Below are 14,493 nucleotides of genomic sequence, written 5' to 3' on the forward strand. Positions count from 1 at the left end.
ATAACACAAGAAGCACACCGTCTGCCTTCTGCTGGAGAAAGAAAGTTTGGGGTGAAAATTTGGACAGTGCATGAGAACTTCTAAAAAAATTGAGACCACTGGTCTCTTGAAAACCAGATTGTGTTTCTGACTGAGCCCATTGCCAGCATAAATGTTGCCATAGAAAATGACTGAACTGTCTTCCTAGAAGCATTTTTTTTCTTTCTAACCCTGGTTACAACCCTCAAGGAGAACATAGGAACTATGCTAACAAAAAGGGCATGTGAAAAGTACTTTTTAGTAAATATGTGTTCTCCTGTGTTTGCAAATAAAGTATGCATGTACTTGCTGTTTGCTCATAGCATTTAATAAGATGCAGAATTGTTTGCATCTTATTAAATCACATATGCATAAGACATATAACTTATATTTGTCTATATGTTCTTAGTGAGGCAACCTGAATTTATATTCCTTTCATGCAAACCATACCTTTCTTATGAAAAATGCATGTTTTTTCTTTATGCTGAAGAAGCCTCCGCTCTTCTAGTTTGAACTTGTTGTCCTTCAGCCCTATATCCCTGTTACTCTGATTCCTCAGCTAGAATGATGGTATCTGTCTGGGAGGTGATAAATGCCTGTGCAGACTGAGGATCAGAGCGCTGAATTGCCTCAGTCAGTTTTATGATTGGTGCTAAGGGCTTCTTTGCAACATGCAAAATTCACAGGGGGGAAATCAGGTGGTTTTATTAGATGTGTTTTTCTCAGTGCTTTTAGGTAATGATTTGATAAAATCGTAATGTGAATCGTTAAAACTGTGCTTTTCAAATAATCTTAAATACCTGAATTAAAAAACCATATATAGTTATGTAGACCATATTTTAAATCTATGACTATGTAGAATTGTAGAATCATGGAGTCATATGGGGTTGGAAGGGACTTCTGGAGATCAGCTAGTCCAGTTCCCCTGCCAAAGCAGGTCCACCCAGAGCAGGTTGCACAGGAACTTGTCCAGGTGGGTTTTTCAATGTCTCCAGAGAAGGAGACTCCACCACCTCTCTGGGCAGCCTGTTCCAGGGCTCTGCCACCCTCACAATACAGAAGTTCCCCCTCATGTTTAGGTGGAACTTCTTATACTCAAGTTTGTGCCCATTTCTTCGTGTCCTGTCACTGGGCACCGCTGAAAAAAGACCATCCCCGTCCTCCTGACACCCTCCCTTTAAGTATTTGTACACATTAATTACATCTCCCCTAAGCCTTTTCTTGTCAAGACTGTCCCTCAGCCTCTCCTTGTAAGAGAGATGCTCCAGGCCCTTAATCATCTTTGTGGCCCTTTGCTGTACCCCTTCCAGCAGTTCCCATATGTAGATATATTTAGATATATTTTAAACCTGAAGAGACCTCTCATTATCTTGTTTGACCAATCTAACATCTAACATGATTTTGCTATGAGACATTGTGAAGCCAGCTGACTGTTTTTATTCTCGAAGACAAAGTAAATGTATATGATAATTTTGGAAACACCTTTTTAATGGTCTAAATAAATAGTATTTATATATGTATGAAACTTGACAAATAAAATTTGAAAGTATTATGAAGTTAGGAGTCCTGTATTGTTAGGTGGCAGGTACTTGCTGCAGACCATATAAGGCCAACCCTCTGGCAGACTCTCTGCTGACTTCTAAGACCAAGGCTAGTGGTGCTGTGTTAACTATATAAAAGTACAAAACAAGATAATGGTGTACAAATGCCTTCAAGCTGCTCCTATACACTGCCAACACTGAGCTGCTTGGAGGCTTGAAGAAAAGCTTATGCACTTTACTTTGTAGACTTCTACTGACTGTAGGACAGCCTGTGATTTCTAAAGCAATATGTGCTGTGACCATGCCCCAGAAGTGTCTTTCCAACTTCTAATACTGAGCCCAAAATATGTATACAAGAATTTGCAAGGAAATTCTTGGACAGCATCTTCCTAGCTCTGTTTCACAATAACAGCACCACTTGAATTTGTTTTCAGAAGCGTATTTCTAGAAACTGTGTATATTTATCTTTGGTCTTTTTGCACAGTGTAAAGGTTAAGGTATTAGTGAATCTGTTTGTGTATAAAGTACTCCAACTTTCTTGCAGTATTGATTTCTCAAGCCGAACACTCATACAGGAAATGCTAGAGATACTTAATTTTGATCAGTTTCAAAGGAACTTCAGAGTTCAGAGAAGTTGTGGCTGCCCCATCCCTGGAGGGGTTCAAGGCCAGGCTGGACGGAGCTTTGAGCAACCTGGTCTGGTGGGAGGTGTCCCTGCCCAGGGCAGAGGGCTTGGAACTTGATGATCTTTAAGGTCCCTCCCAACCCAAACCATTCTATGATTTTATGATTCAAAGGAAATTTCACTTCCAACTCAAAATACTTAATCATGTGGAAAAAAGGAAGATAAGCTGAATACCCTCAGTGTGCTGGTAAAGATGTGTGGGCTTGCAGATGTGCAAATCAAAGGCAGAAGACTAGAAAAACTATAATTCTTGCATCACTGCTTTTCATTTATGAAAATACCTTGTACCAATCAGTCCATATCCTGTAAAAGCTATGCTTTACGCTTGCAGAGATATGAAAAGTGTGGAAGTAAGTCCCCCTACCCTGTGCTTTAACAGTTTTCAATGTTTATTTTCACAGTGCATTGATAATATAAGGTGCAATGGTTTAATGACCATAGTGTTTGAAGAAAACTCTAAAGTCACGGTGCCACATATGATCAAGTAAGTGCAGCTTTTTTTTCCCAGTGAACAAAGTAGCTTGTTTTAGCAAAAGAAAATGTGTATTTGGAGTATACAACCTTTAAATTTCTTTTTTGACCCATTTTTGTTGAATGATATTGAGTCTGCATCCCAAAACATATCTCATATCTTTTCAAATGTCTTTCTTGAAATGGTAGGGATGACTCAAAATTATAAAATCTCAAATCACAATATTGGGCTCCACAGGGCTAGAGCTCAGATCTTTCTATTATTTGTGAAGTTGCCTTCAGTTAATCTTAAATAATTTTATTCCCTGTTAGTTTTTCTCTGTCATACCACTCGTAATTTTATTGAATATATTTTAAAATGTGTTCAAAATTTAGGTGACTGCAGACAAGTATCATTTTCCAAGGTGTTTTTTTGTCTTAGCCAAAATTTTTCTTCTCTTTGTTTCTCTCATTTCTGAGAAAGTTGTTTTCTATCCTAATTTAAATTGATCACATCAAGGTACCATCATTAGTCCTAAACCTGCTTCTTCCACTCTTGGCTTCTTTCAGTCATCTAATAAGTAACTTTTATTTGTAGGCAGCAATTTTCAGTACATGGTTCCACATTTCTGACGCAATTTTACCTCTTGGATCCTCTACAGATCTGTGTTTACCTGAGTTTTGCCTACTATTACCCAGTATAAATATTAAAGAATAGAACATATGTGTAGAAATATAAGTATTTCTGTTCTTACTCTTTTCTGTCACTAGGCAATTTCTCTCCGTGCATTAAGGTATCTCAAATGCCTCTTTTGTAGTTGTTGCCACTACTCTCTTTGTATATGTTTAGAATTGAAAAAGAGGTAACATCTGTGAATACACTATTAGGGCACATACCTTTTATCCCAGGAAAGAAGGAATGTCTTCTTTTTTGTCTTCAGTTTTATTCCAGGAAACTCTCTCCAGTGTATAAACACTCCAGTTACCAGCAGAATGTTAAAAATACGTCACTGTGTTTTCATATTGTAGAGCATGGTCTTAATCGCAATGTCAAGAGAAAGAAACCTTAATTCTAAGAAACATACAGGATCTTAACAACAGACACAAACTTGGTGTTCTCTTTCTGTGATTCTACTCATCTCAGTTTTAGCACATATTGACCTTTAGAGTCAGATGTCTTTGGGTGACATAAAAAAAAAATGCCACATTTCTGAGGATCCAGCATAAGAAATAAATTTTTTTTGCAGTGTAGAATTGTATGGAATATCTTGGTGCTGTATTCTAAGAAAACCCAATCATTTTTAACAAAGAGAGCAGACAGTATTGAAAGATGCTTTGCTTAGTCTCTATCCTTTTTTTTTTTAAAAGTAAGCCTTCAGCTAGATAAAATTAAGCAAGACTTAATTTGGAAAAAAACATAATGAGTAAGGTTATGTAAATGATTGATTTTTGTTTCCATGTCCAAGCAAAAATTAGTCCAAATTTTTTTCACTGAAACAAAGCCTCTCCATAGTTTCTGCTTTGAAATCTGAGATGTTTCATGCTGTTCTCTTTTTCTTTTTTTTTTTAAATAAATAATTCTTGGAGCCTGAGAGCAGGTGTAACCTTGCAGATAAGCTTTAAGCTTAGCTCTAAGGGGTCAATTTTGCTGTCTTTTGCTAGAGTCCTTTAGTTTATTTTAGATAAATCTTGATCACCGCAGAAAATATTTTAATCAGTCCACTGTTATTCTATAGTGAGCTTCTAATAATATTGGGCTACAGGCCACAACAGTCTGAAAGAGACAAGAGAGGACAATTCTACCTCCAGTTTCTTTTCAGGAATTTAAGCATCATTAATGGTTTCTTAAAATTCAAAATTTAAATCAATTATTTGCCAAAAAAAAGTTTAAATTCCCTTATTTATGGCATAAAATATAACTGAACAAAAGCTGGTATCACCACAGATCAAGAGTTTTCTTGTGCTGATGAAATACAAGAATGCATATGTATGTGCTGCCTCTATGTTGACAGGAGCAGCTAAAGCGTACCATAATCACTCTTCGTCTTCAGTAAAATGTTTTAAATTTAATTTTTGTGTAGATCTGATGCTCGTCTTCATAGAGATGACATTGATATCTGCTTCAGCAAAACACTGAATTCCTGCAAAGTACCCCAAATCCGTTACGCGAGCGTCGAGCGCCTTCTGGAGCGGCTGACGGACTTACGATTCCTAAGTATTGATTTCCTGAATACTTTCTTACATACTTACCGCATATTTACTACTGCAGCTGTTGTTCTGGAAAAGCTCTCAGACATATACAGACGGCCCTTCACTTCCATTCCCGTCAGGTGAGCTCTGGGGTTTTTCCCTTCTATCACAGGTTGCACAAAATTTGTGTTTTCACTTAAATCTGTTTGCTGTCTGTTATGATCTTTTGGTGGGTTTTTTTTTTTGTTTCTTACTCTCAGGTCTTTGGAGTTATTCTTTGCTACCAGTCAAAACAACAGAGGAGAGTACCTGGCTGATGGGAAGTCACCACACCTCTGCCGCAAGTTCTCTTCTCCTCCTCCATTGTCACTCTCCAGGACTTCCTCACCTGTAAGAACCCGAAAACTGTCATTGACCTCACCACTGAATTCAAGGATTGGTGCCCTTGACCTTTCTACTTCATCTGTGGCAAGCAGTCCTACCTCGACCTACAGCCCAGCCACCTCCCCACCGCCAACGGGTAGCAAAGTACCACTCGACCTTAGCAAGGGGCCCTCCTCTCCTGAGCAAAGCCCAGGCTCCATAGAGGACAGCTTGGAGAACCCTCGCGTTGACCTCTGTAACAAGCTGAGAAGAAGTATTCGAAGAGGTATTATATACCCACAAAACACTGAATGTTACTTTTGATAGAGTAGTCTCTAAAGTCAGCTTGACTTTTCACAAAATCATAGAATGGTTTGAGTTGGAGGGGACCTTAAAGATCATCAAGTTCCAACCCGCTGCCATGGGCAGGGACACCTCCCACTAGAGCAGGTTGCTCAAAGCCCCATCCAGCCTGATCTCGACCACTTCCAGGGTTGGGGACTAAAAAATTCTCTAGGCAACCTGGGCCAGTGTCTCACCACTCTGAGAGTGAAAAATTTCTTCCTAATGTCTAATCTGAATCTTCCCTCTTCCAGTTTGAAGCCATTACCCCTTGTCCTATCACTGCATGCCCTTGTAAAAAGTCCCTCTCCAGCTTTCACATAGGCCCCCTTTAGGTACTGGAAGGGACTATAAGGTCTACACTTCGCCTTCTCATGTCCAGGCTGGACAAGCCCAGATTTTTTTATCAGATAACTGCAGACAAGGTGTTTCTCATGTCTTTTATTTTTTTTCCTCCTGATCACTGTAAGCTGTGTTGTGAAACCAAATATTCTGCTTCTACTTCTCTAGTAGAAGCTGCGGTGTGTTGTCTTTTTCCATTGCTTTGTCGCTTCCTTGTAGGAATAGCAATATTGCAGAATGACCTTGTCTATTTTCACTTCAGCAGAGTGTTAGGGCGAAAGGCAGAAGTTGTTTTTCCTGAGGTGAAAGGTTTTTTGGAGTTGTACCATTACTACAGAAAGGTAAAATATTAAGTTACAAAGAAATAGGAATGTAAAGACCTAGCAACTTTTAACGTTTACAGAACAGGGCTAGTTTTCCAGAAAGATTTAATCGCTGATCCAAACAAATAATTTATGTGATGGACTTAGTCATGTTGGTGAGATTTGAGATTCATACCACCTGCTTGTTATCCATCCAGAAGGTAGATGTCTAAAACAGATTAATTGCTCCTGTGCAAATGCCTGTTTTCCTCCACAGATTGTGTAAGGCACCTTGGAATAGGTGCTACCTCCAGATGAGGAAAACCTTACTATGGGCATCTGGAATGGGATCATTGCACATATAGATGGCAAAGAATGCACATCTAATATCATAGAATGCACAAGTGTGTGGTTATTTCTCATTGCACTTTGGGGGAGGGATGGTCTTCCTCTGAATTGAAATAGAAGTACATAGTAATTTTCTGTGTTGTTGTTACATTAAATAGAAGATGCAGAAATAAAAAAAATCTATATTATTCCTAAAATTAATGTTTAGAAATGGTCTTACATAGCCTGACTTACAGTCTGATGAATTTGAATTGTAATTCTAAGCAAAACGTAGCTCAATTTTACTTGTGAGTACTGTAACAATGAAAATTGATACAACCCAAGAGGAAAGAAGAAAAAGATTACCAAATATAAACTAAGAAAAATACAATTGAAGCTTTATGTCTGCTCCTTACTGATAAATTGAAATAAGTGCCCTGGTAAGAAATTTAATGTCTTGTTATGCAGAGGGATTGTTTTTACAGAATGTAGTATATTGTTTAAAAAAACCCATTTTAACGGGCAGGTTAGCAACCTTAACATTGTAGTAGTCTATGCTTGGCCATGCTTTATACTTTCATAAAATACTGGTTGGCTGTTACACTTAACCATTGCATTTCTCTATGCTGGACATTTTTAAATGAATAGCATGATAGACTATTTTTATATATAAAGTATAATCTTTAGTACATACAGTTGGGCAAATTCCTCTTATGCAGTAGTGTAACCACATTCAAATCAATGTGAGAGCACAGCATGTCCCAGAATATAGACCATGCATTAAAATGAATTGTACACAAGTAACTGCAGTCTTAGGTGTAACTTTTTTTGCTATACACTGTACATAAACTAGTAGGGACAGGTTATTCTGGCATAGTTTTAGGACAAGACGTTATTGCAGAGGTATTCAGATTTTGCATTCCGGTCTGTCAGAGCTGGAAGTGTCATCTGGGCAGTGTCAGGGACGTTTGGAAATGGCAAAAGCCTCATATAAATGCTAAATTGCTGTCTGTGCAGTGTCTCCAGTCCCTTTGGGGATCTCCTGCTGAGCTGTTTGCACTCAGTTTGGAGGAATTTGCAGCTAGATAGCTTTTTCTGAGGGGGAAAGGCCTTTTGTCACCCAGCTGCATATAGTGTGTTGAGGAAGAGGAGTAAGTTTAAAAAGAAGTCTCACAGGGAGAATGGAAATGAGTAGTCAGGAGAACTATAAAATACTAATCTGCAAGTTTCCTATCATATGTGATCAGCTTCTTCGTTTCTGAAATTTTCTGGGTAAGGAGAAAGGTAAGGTGGTTCTATTTAATCATGAATCACCACCCCATTATGGTTAATACTGTTGCTCTGGTACTGCCAGATTTCCAAGAAAACAACTATGGCTTAGATCCATTATAACCATATGAATTCTGTTCCCCAGGACATATTATTATAGTGGTTGTTGTTATATTGTCTCCTTAAATGTCCTTTTGTATCCTGAAATTTCCACCTTCTTCATCCACTTCCGAAGTTGTTTGCTTTCAAAGTTTGTTTTTGTTTTTCCAAAGGTGGTTTTTTTTTTTTTTTTAGTATGTGTTTTTATACATACAATACTTATGCTGCAGGTGCAGTTTTAATTCATATCAAATGCAGGATATATGTTAGCACCTTATTTTCCCCTATTTCGGAAGTAGTATTTCTACCATTCCTTTTTTATTCTTCTGATAGAAGAACTCCTCCATGAAGTAATCTGCTGTCCTGTGCTGTTTGGCCATTTTACTAGGGAGTTTGTGATTACATGTGGTTATCCGACATCCGACATTAATTTCCCTAGCTCATATAAAACCTATAACTTCAGGTATCCTTCTTACACGTGTGCTTCACTGCATATTCTGCAGTGACTTAAAGTGCAGTCTTATCCAAGTTATTTTTGAAACTGACAACGTGCTGTGCTGTTTTTCACCAAGTTCTTTATTTATGAGCTTTTTTGTGGCTTTGCCGTTGGTACAAAACTTTCCCAGTCCTTTAACTCCATCCAGAGGATAATTATGAGTCTTCTTAATGCAAAAGATTCATGGTAAGTTCCAGAAGCAGTACTGTTTAAAACAACTATAAACCACAGATTAGATGTAAACAATTTTGTGTTAGATGGTATTTAAGGGTATTAGGTTGGTATTGAAACACTGGTATTAAGTGCTATTAATTAATGGCCATTTTTAAAATATTACCTTTTGGTGAAGCCCCCTTCGGTGTACATATTTATCAATGCAATCCAGTTCAGGTTGTTCAAAGCTGATCATTTTCAGACTTTCTACCATTTGGTGTTTGTAAATTGAGAGTCCTGAATCACCCACATACTCTCTAATCTCTGCAGAGGCTTAGACTTAGACTTAGACTTAAGTCCATATCTAAAGTAATCTGACTATACTCTGTGCTTTTAAAAAAAAAAATCTTAAAGCCCCATACTGGAGTTTCTATGACCTCTTGATATTTTCAAAGAACATTTATACTTGATAAATACATTAATAGAATAGAATAGATTAATTGATACTTTAATATTAAAGTTGTTATTAATATCATATCACATACATTAAAGAGTTGTAGATTATGAATGATCATCCCAGTATTAACATTTATTCACTTTTAAAGCAGCAGTTCTAGAATCTGTGTCAGTGGACCGGACAATTCCTGAAAGCACCTCAGCAGTGGATACTACAGAGCTTTCCCCATGTAGATCCCCCTCAACACCACGTCATCTCCGCTATCGTCAACCTGGAGGTAAGAATCTGATGTTTCTTGCCTCTATCAGTCACTTTAAAGATTTTAAATAATGTAGCTGTAATTTTTGCAGGATGTTAGAAAAGACTACTGCTTGAAAAATGTGCTTTTCTTTTATTTTCCTTATTTCTCAGGTATTAAAAAGAAAAAAAAAAAAAAAGTGCTGTTACAATATGAATTACTCTGGTTAATTTGTATAATAAGGATGAGGTTTAGAAGAATAGTGGACTTTGGTATGATGAAACGTTCTTAAATAGTCCGAGCAAGGTGTGCTGAAATTCAAGACTAATATGAATCAATCCTATTTGCAGATTTCTTTCAGCTATGAAGGGGACATATTTTAGGCACCATATGTAACCATGAAATACACAACACCCATTATTGTCAGTGGGGAGTGACTGTGTCTGTTTCTTTGTATAACACTGAACATTTACAGATGGTGTCACATTATTCGTTCCAAAATTTGAATAAAATTTCCTCAATTGAAGAGGAAAGGTTAGAGCTGGAGCTCCTCAAATAGCTCTCACGTGGCTCTTTGAAATCATCAGCAGAGCTGTGAGCTACGTCCATGAACGCTAAAAATGCTGCCCTCTCATGCAAGCCAGATTTCTAGGCAGTTATCTCATGTCTGGGATTAAAACGGCAAAACCTGAGCAGAGTCTGTTAATAAGTTGCTGAGACACTTTAATTTTAAACCAATGTGCTATTGGGCATGTTTATGGTGAGATGGCAAGATGTGGGATTTGGAAACTGTGGGGAACAGTGCCATATTATCTGAGTACTTGGCAGAAGCAATGTTCACAGGACCCTCTCTAGAGAAAGTTTGATAAGTTTGGCAAAACGGTACTCATCCTAGGCATTGACCTGGGAAAACATGTGAATATAGTTATCAGAAGTTGAATAATATGCTTATTTCTCTGACATGATTTTTTGTTTAGGTTAATTCTCTCCACCATCAGTCTTGTGGTATTTTTTTCTTTTTCTGTTTGGTTACTGCTTGTTCCTCACCTTGGCAGTGTCTTAGAGATTTTTTTCCATAGCAACATTAATTACACCAACCTGGAAATTAACTTAAATCACAAATATGATTATGATGTTTTTATTTCCGTTAATATAAAGTCCTCTGGCAATGAAAACATCAAGTGTACACAAAGTATAAACATCAGCGAAGATTTTAAGCATTACGGTTGCTTAGTTTGAAAAATACGAGAAGTATGTAGAGGTGGTTGACTTCTCTCTGTTCCCTTTGCAGTACAAACTGCTGACAACAGCCACTGTTCCGTTTCTCCTGCCTCTGCTTTTGCTATTGCTACCGCCGCAGCAGGACACGGGAGCCCACCAGGTGAGAGAAATGCGCTGTACCAGAGAGAGATAACAATAAGATACCCAGGTCTCAAGAGGTAAATATTTCTAAAGAACGCACTTACCTGAATCCTAAATAGTCTCTGATACGTTACTTTAATCTGCTGGCGTTTTGAGTCTGGAATCCTGCCCTTTGTGTGGACATTGCAGTACAGCACCCATAGATAATTGAAGCCTTTGCTTCCCATTTTGTGACCGATAGGAAGATATTTGTCATGTTACTCCTTTAATTGAAAGTGACCCATAAGAATGACTAAAACGACTTAAAACAGACTGTTCAGGTACATCCACCCTGTTGCATTTCCATTTGGCTGATGAAGCAATATATGTCACCAAAGAGTAAAATCATCTTTTAGGCTGTTTATATAGCACCGTGTCCTGGGGAGTTGCCAGCAATGATGTCTGCTTGAAAGAAGGAAAGGATGAGAATGTATTTGTAAATATCATTTAGAACAAAACATGAAACCTAACAAATGAGGACTGCATACTCCACCACGTACCTTCAAGAAACTCATGTGAGCTTTGTGCCTTTGTTTTGTGGACTCTAAGGAGATTACCAAACTGGTCAGTGAGGTTTTGAACTATTATGGTATAAACCAACAATAGCTTTTCTTACTGACTTAAAACAGAATTATATTTATCACTCCACATCATCTATTAGTTGAATTCTTATATTCTTATATTCTGTCCTTCTAGGCCAGTCTATTACTGAAAGATTAATATTTTATGTATATGTAATCTGCTTAACATCTAGATCATATCCTTCTTGGTTTTATTTTTTTTTTTATTCACTTGCGACTTAAGATTTTATTTTGGAAACAAGCCTTTTTATATCCAAGGTTGGTCTACATAAGAGCAGTTGTACTTAACCAAATTATTACAAATGTGTACTACATTTTCCTTGGAACGAAGCTGTGTTGTCTACTGACTGGAGGTATTTAGTGCAACTAAAATACTGGATTTAAGTTTTGAATTTGCTTGCTGTCTTGCTGCGTGCCCATGACATATTAATAATTTCCACTAACTGAGCCCTGTCCTAGGTCTCATAGAGAGCAAATTTTTTAAAGTCCACAAAACCACTTTCACTTTGCAGTGACACACTCAGACCTGTAGTTCATTTGGTTATGTACAATAAAGCATAGTCCAATCATAAATTAACATCTGCCTCTTTTCCATCGTAAGTGTTGGAATGTCAAGAAACTGCTTTGAAGGCCCTAGTTTCAAAATCACTCCTGAAATTCTATGCAAGACAGTAAACCATCACCATTGTTTTCAGTGGATTTTGTATCCACTGTGTCTAAAGTTGTGGTCGTTCACTTGATGAGTGAGTAGGCATCATGAGAAAATAATTTCTGGATAAACATGGATCAGTGCTTCTATTACTCTTGTGTACTTCCTGTGATCTTTAGATTATCACAAGAGAGTAATGCTCAGTTTTAGGAGCTTTATGAACCTGTCATAAACATGTATTTACTACATTTCTTTGAAATGATGAATATCTCCTGCCCCGTCAGAAAGCTCTGTAGTCACACAGTCTATCAGAACCAGACATGACGAATGTTTAATCATCTCCTGTGGAGAGTGCTGGCCATAACATTTTATAATTGCTGCCACCATGCAATGATCAGTTTATATACTGATAGGCTTGCAAAGCTCTGAAAAGCTCTCCCAGGCATATGATGGCTTTGCTTATCTAATGATAAGCAACTGAGAGAACACAGCCTATGTTGTTCTTCTCTGCAGGCTTCATACTGCAAGTGGTTTGATGGGAAACCAAAGTTGAAAGACTTTTTCGGTGCTTCGGTCTGCTTTAGGTGTTGGTGCAATTTCCCTTTTGGATGTGGCCTGAGTGCAGTGCATGTTGGCAGTGTTTTCAGTCTGCTCCATCCCCACTGTGTGGGGGTTGGTGCTGTGCTTCAGGGAGCTCGATAGTGTTTTGGGGGCACCCTCATCTATTGGTTTTATTTGTTATCTGTGTGCATGAGGTGCGCATGTAGGGCTAGCAGGGCCCAACTTACGTCTCATGCTTGGGTTACCCCACCACACTACATGCTGTACTAGTTTATGAGTTGCTGAAAAGCATGTGCTGGGCAACACAGCATTGCTTCACAGCATGCAGAGCTTCCCTCGGCATGTGAAACCTTTCTCTGAACCAGGGTGGTTTAGGTTCTTACACCCTTCAGCAGTTTTTTTTAACTTACTGATTTTATTGCCGTTAATTTCACTGGTTTGACTGCTTTTATGATGCCAAGCTGTGCTACCTGTCCTACTGTTTAGTCCATCTGTCTAGTTAAATATTAATCTCTACATAGCTTAAATGTGTTTTTGTCTATTCTCCTTCAGAAAACTTGCATACTACTTGTTTATTTTAAGAGTGTGATAAATAGAAATGTGAAGTGGAAGTACAGAAAGCTAAATTAGGCACCCCAGGTGCACAGCTTGGTGCCTGCATGAATGATAATATGCCCAGTAGGGGTAAAGAGAGCATGTGTCTTTTACATGTTCTTTCTCTTTGGAGGCAGGTGAAGGATAGCTGGATGGCTCATGGCTTGCTGCAGTTGCAGTGCTCTGTCACCATTAATAGATCACTGCACACCTTCAGTCTTTTCCCAGCTTATAAAAATAGGATAGCAATACTCACACATTCTAACATAGAAATGGACAGGTCAAATGATCTTTGTTCTCCAGCTTCCTTTCATGGCGATAAAGGTCATTCTTCACCAAGGGAAGAGACCGGTTATGCAAGCATCCTTCTCCAGAACAATGGAAAATACCCAGTTTTCATGACTGGATGTAAAATAGTATAAAGTCAAACTGTTGGTACAGGCCCGTGTTTTCTTTACTTACTCTGAGTTACCATTTCCCTTCTCATGACTCTTTGTCATGGCTCCTAGCACTTCTGTTCACCTACATGCTTCTCAGAGTGGTAGATATACAACACAGGGGTCATCTAGCAGCTCTGCTCCCATGTCTGCCTTAAAATATAGAAAAGTTGCTACAAAAGTTTTAATCTTAACAGTCTCATCCTAACGAATGTCCTGCTAATCTCTTCTTTTAGCTTTGCAGTGAGAGTTAGGTAGTCCTTTGGTGGAACTCCAGGGAGCTGCAGGGAGAGCTCCCTGTCTCTTCAGGACTTACTTCCTTCTCTTCTCTGAGAGACTGTCACACAGCCAGTGTCAAAAAAAGGAGTGAGACTGGTAATGTGGGAGAGGAACCTCCTGCCAAAATGCTTACCAATCATTTGTAGTTTTGCTGCAAAAATCCTACAGATGTTAGAGGAGTCGAGTAACGTCAGTATAATCTATACAGCTTCCACACAAAGCCAGCAATTTATATGGAAAAGTTATTTCTTTCATCTGTGGCTTGTAGAACTTGCAAATTTCCCTGGTTTACCTTTGTACAATTCTTTCAAACATTACTACTTTTTTTTTTTCCTTAACTTTTTATTTATGTCTGTTGTGCACAGAACTGGGGCACTATCTCAGGATCAGTAAGGTATCGTACAGTTATTTAAAAAAAAAACAAACATATTTTGGTGTTCATTTACTTAAACTGCTTGCTCTGCATCCAAGTATGAAGTCTTATACATATAAACTATGATGGTGCTCTGTGTGACTAGAAGGGATTCAAGGTTTACTTAAAATCTCTGAATAGTTGCATGGATGAAGCAAAATTATCAAAATAATACTGTGTTATTTTTGCATAATGAATAAAGTACTTGCATAAGCTCAGCAAACGTACAGATTTCTTTTCTGCTAAGAACATTTAGCACAACTTGAGGAAAAATAGTTAACGTTAAATTGATCATTTTATTTTGAAA

General features: G+C 38.0%; 1 protein-coding gene across 2 annotated transcripts in view; it reads left to right on the forward strand.

Moving 5' to 3' along the window:
• RASGRF2 (Ras protein specific guanine nucleotide releasing factor 2) overlaps positions 1-14,493 on the forward strand; it is a 134,666-nt gene that overhangs the window by 73,423 nt on the left and 46,750 nt on the right. The window contains exons 13-17 of one of the 2 annotated variants that reach the window (XM_014960533.1): positions 2,646-2,728; positions 4,776-5,024; positions 5,145-5,533; positions 9,183-9,311; positions 10,564-10,653. In XM_014960533.1, coding sequence (XP_014816019.1) covers positions 2,646-2,728; positions 4,776-5,024; positions 5,145-5,533; positions 9,183-9,311; positions 10,564-10,653 — 940 coding nt within the window. The remainder of the gene's footprint in view (positions 1-2,645; positions 2,729-4,775; positions 5,025-5,144; positions 5,534-9,182; positions 9,312-10,563; positions 10,654-14,493) is intronic. The other variant, XM_014960534.1, reaches the window with a different exon arrangement.

The sequence above is a fragment of the Calidris pugnax genome, unplaced genomic scaffold, assembly GCF_001431845.1.
Source record: "Calidris pugnax isolate Ruff unplaced genomic scaffold, ASM143184v1 scaffold326, whole genome shotgun sequence".
In the NCBI taxonomy this organism is placed as follows: domain Eukaryota; kingdom Metazoa; phylum Chordata; class Aves; order Charadriiformes; family Scolopacidae; genus Calidris; species Calidris pugnax.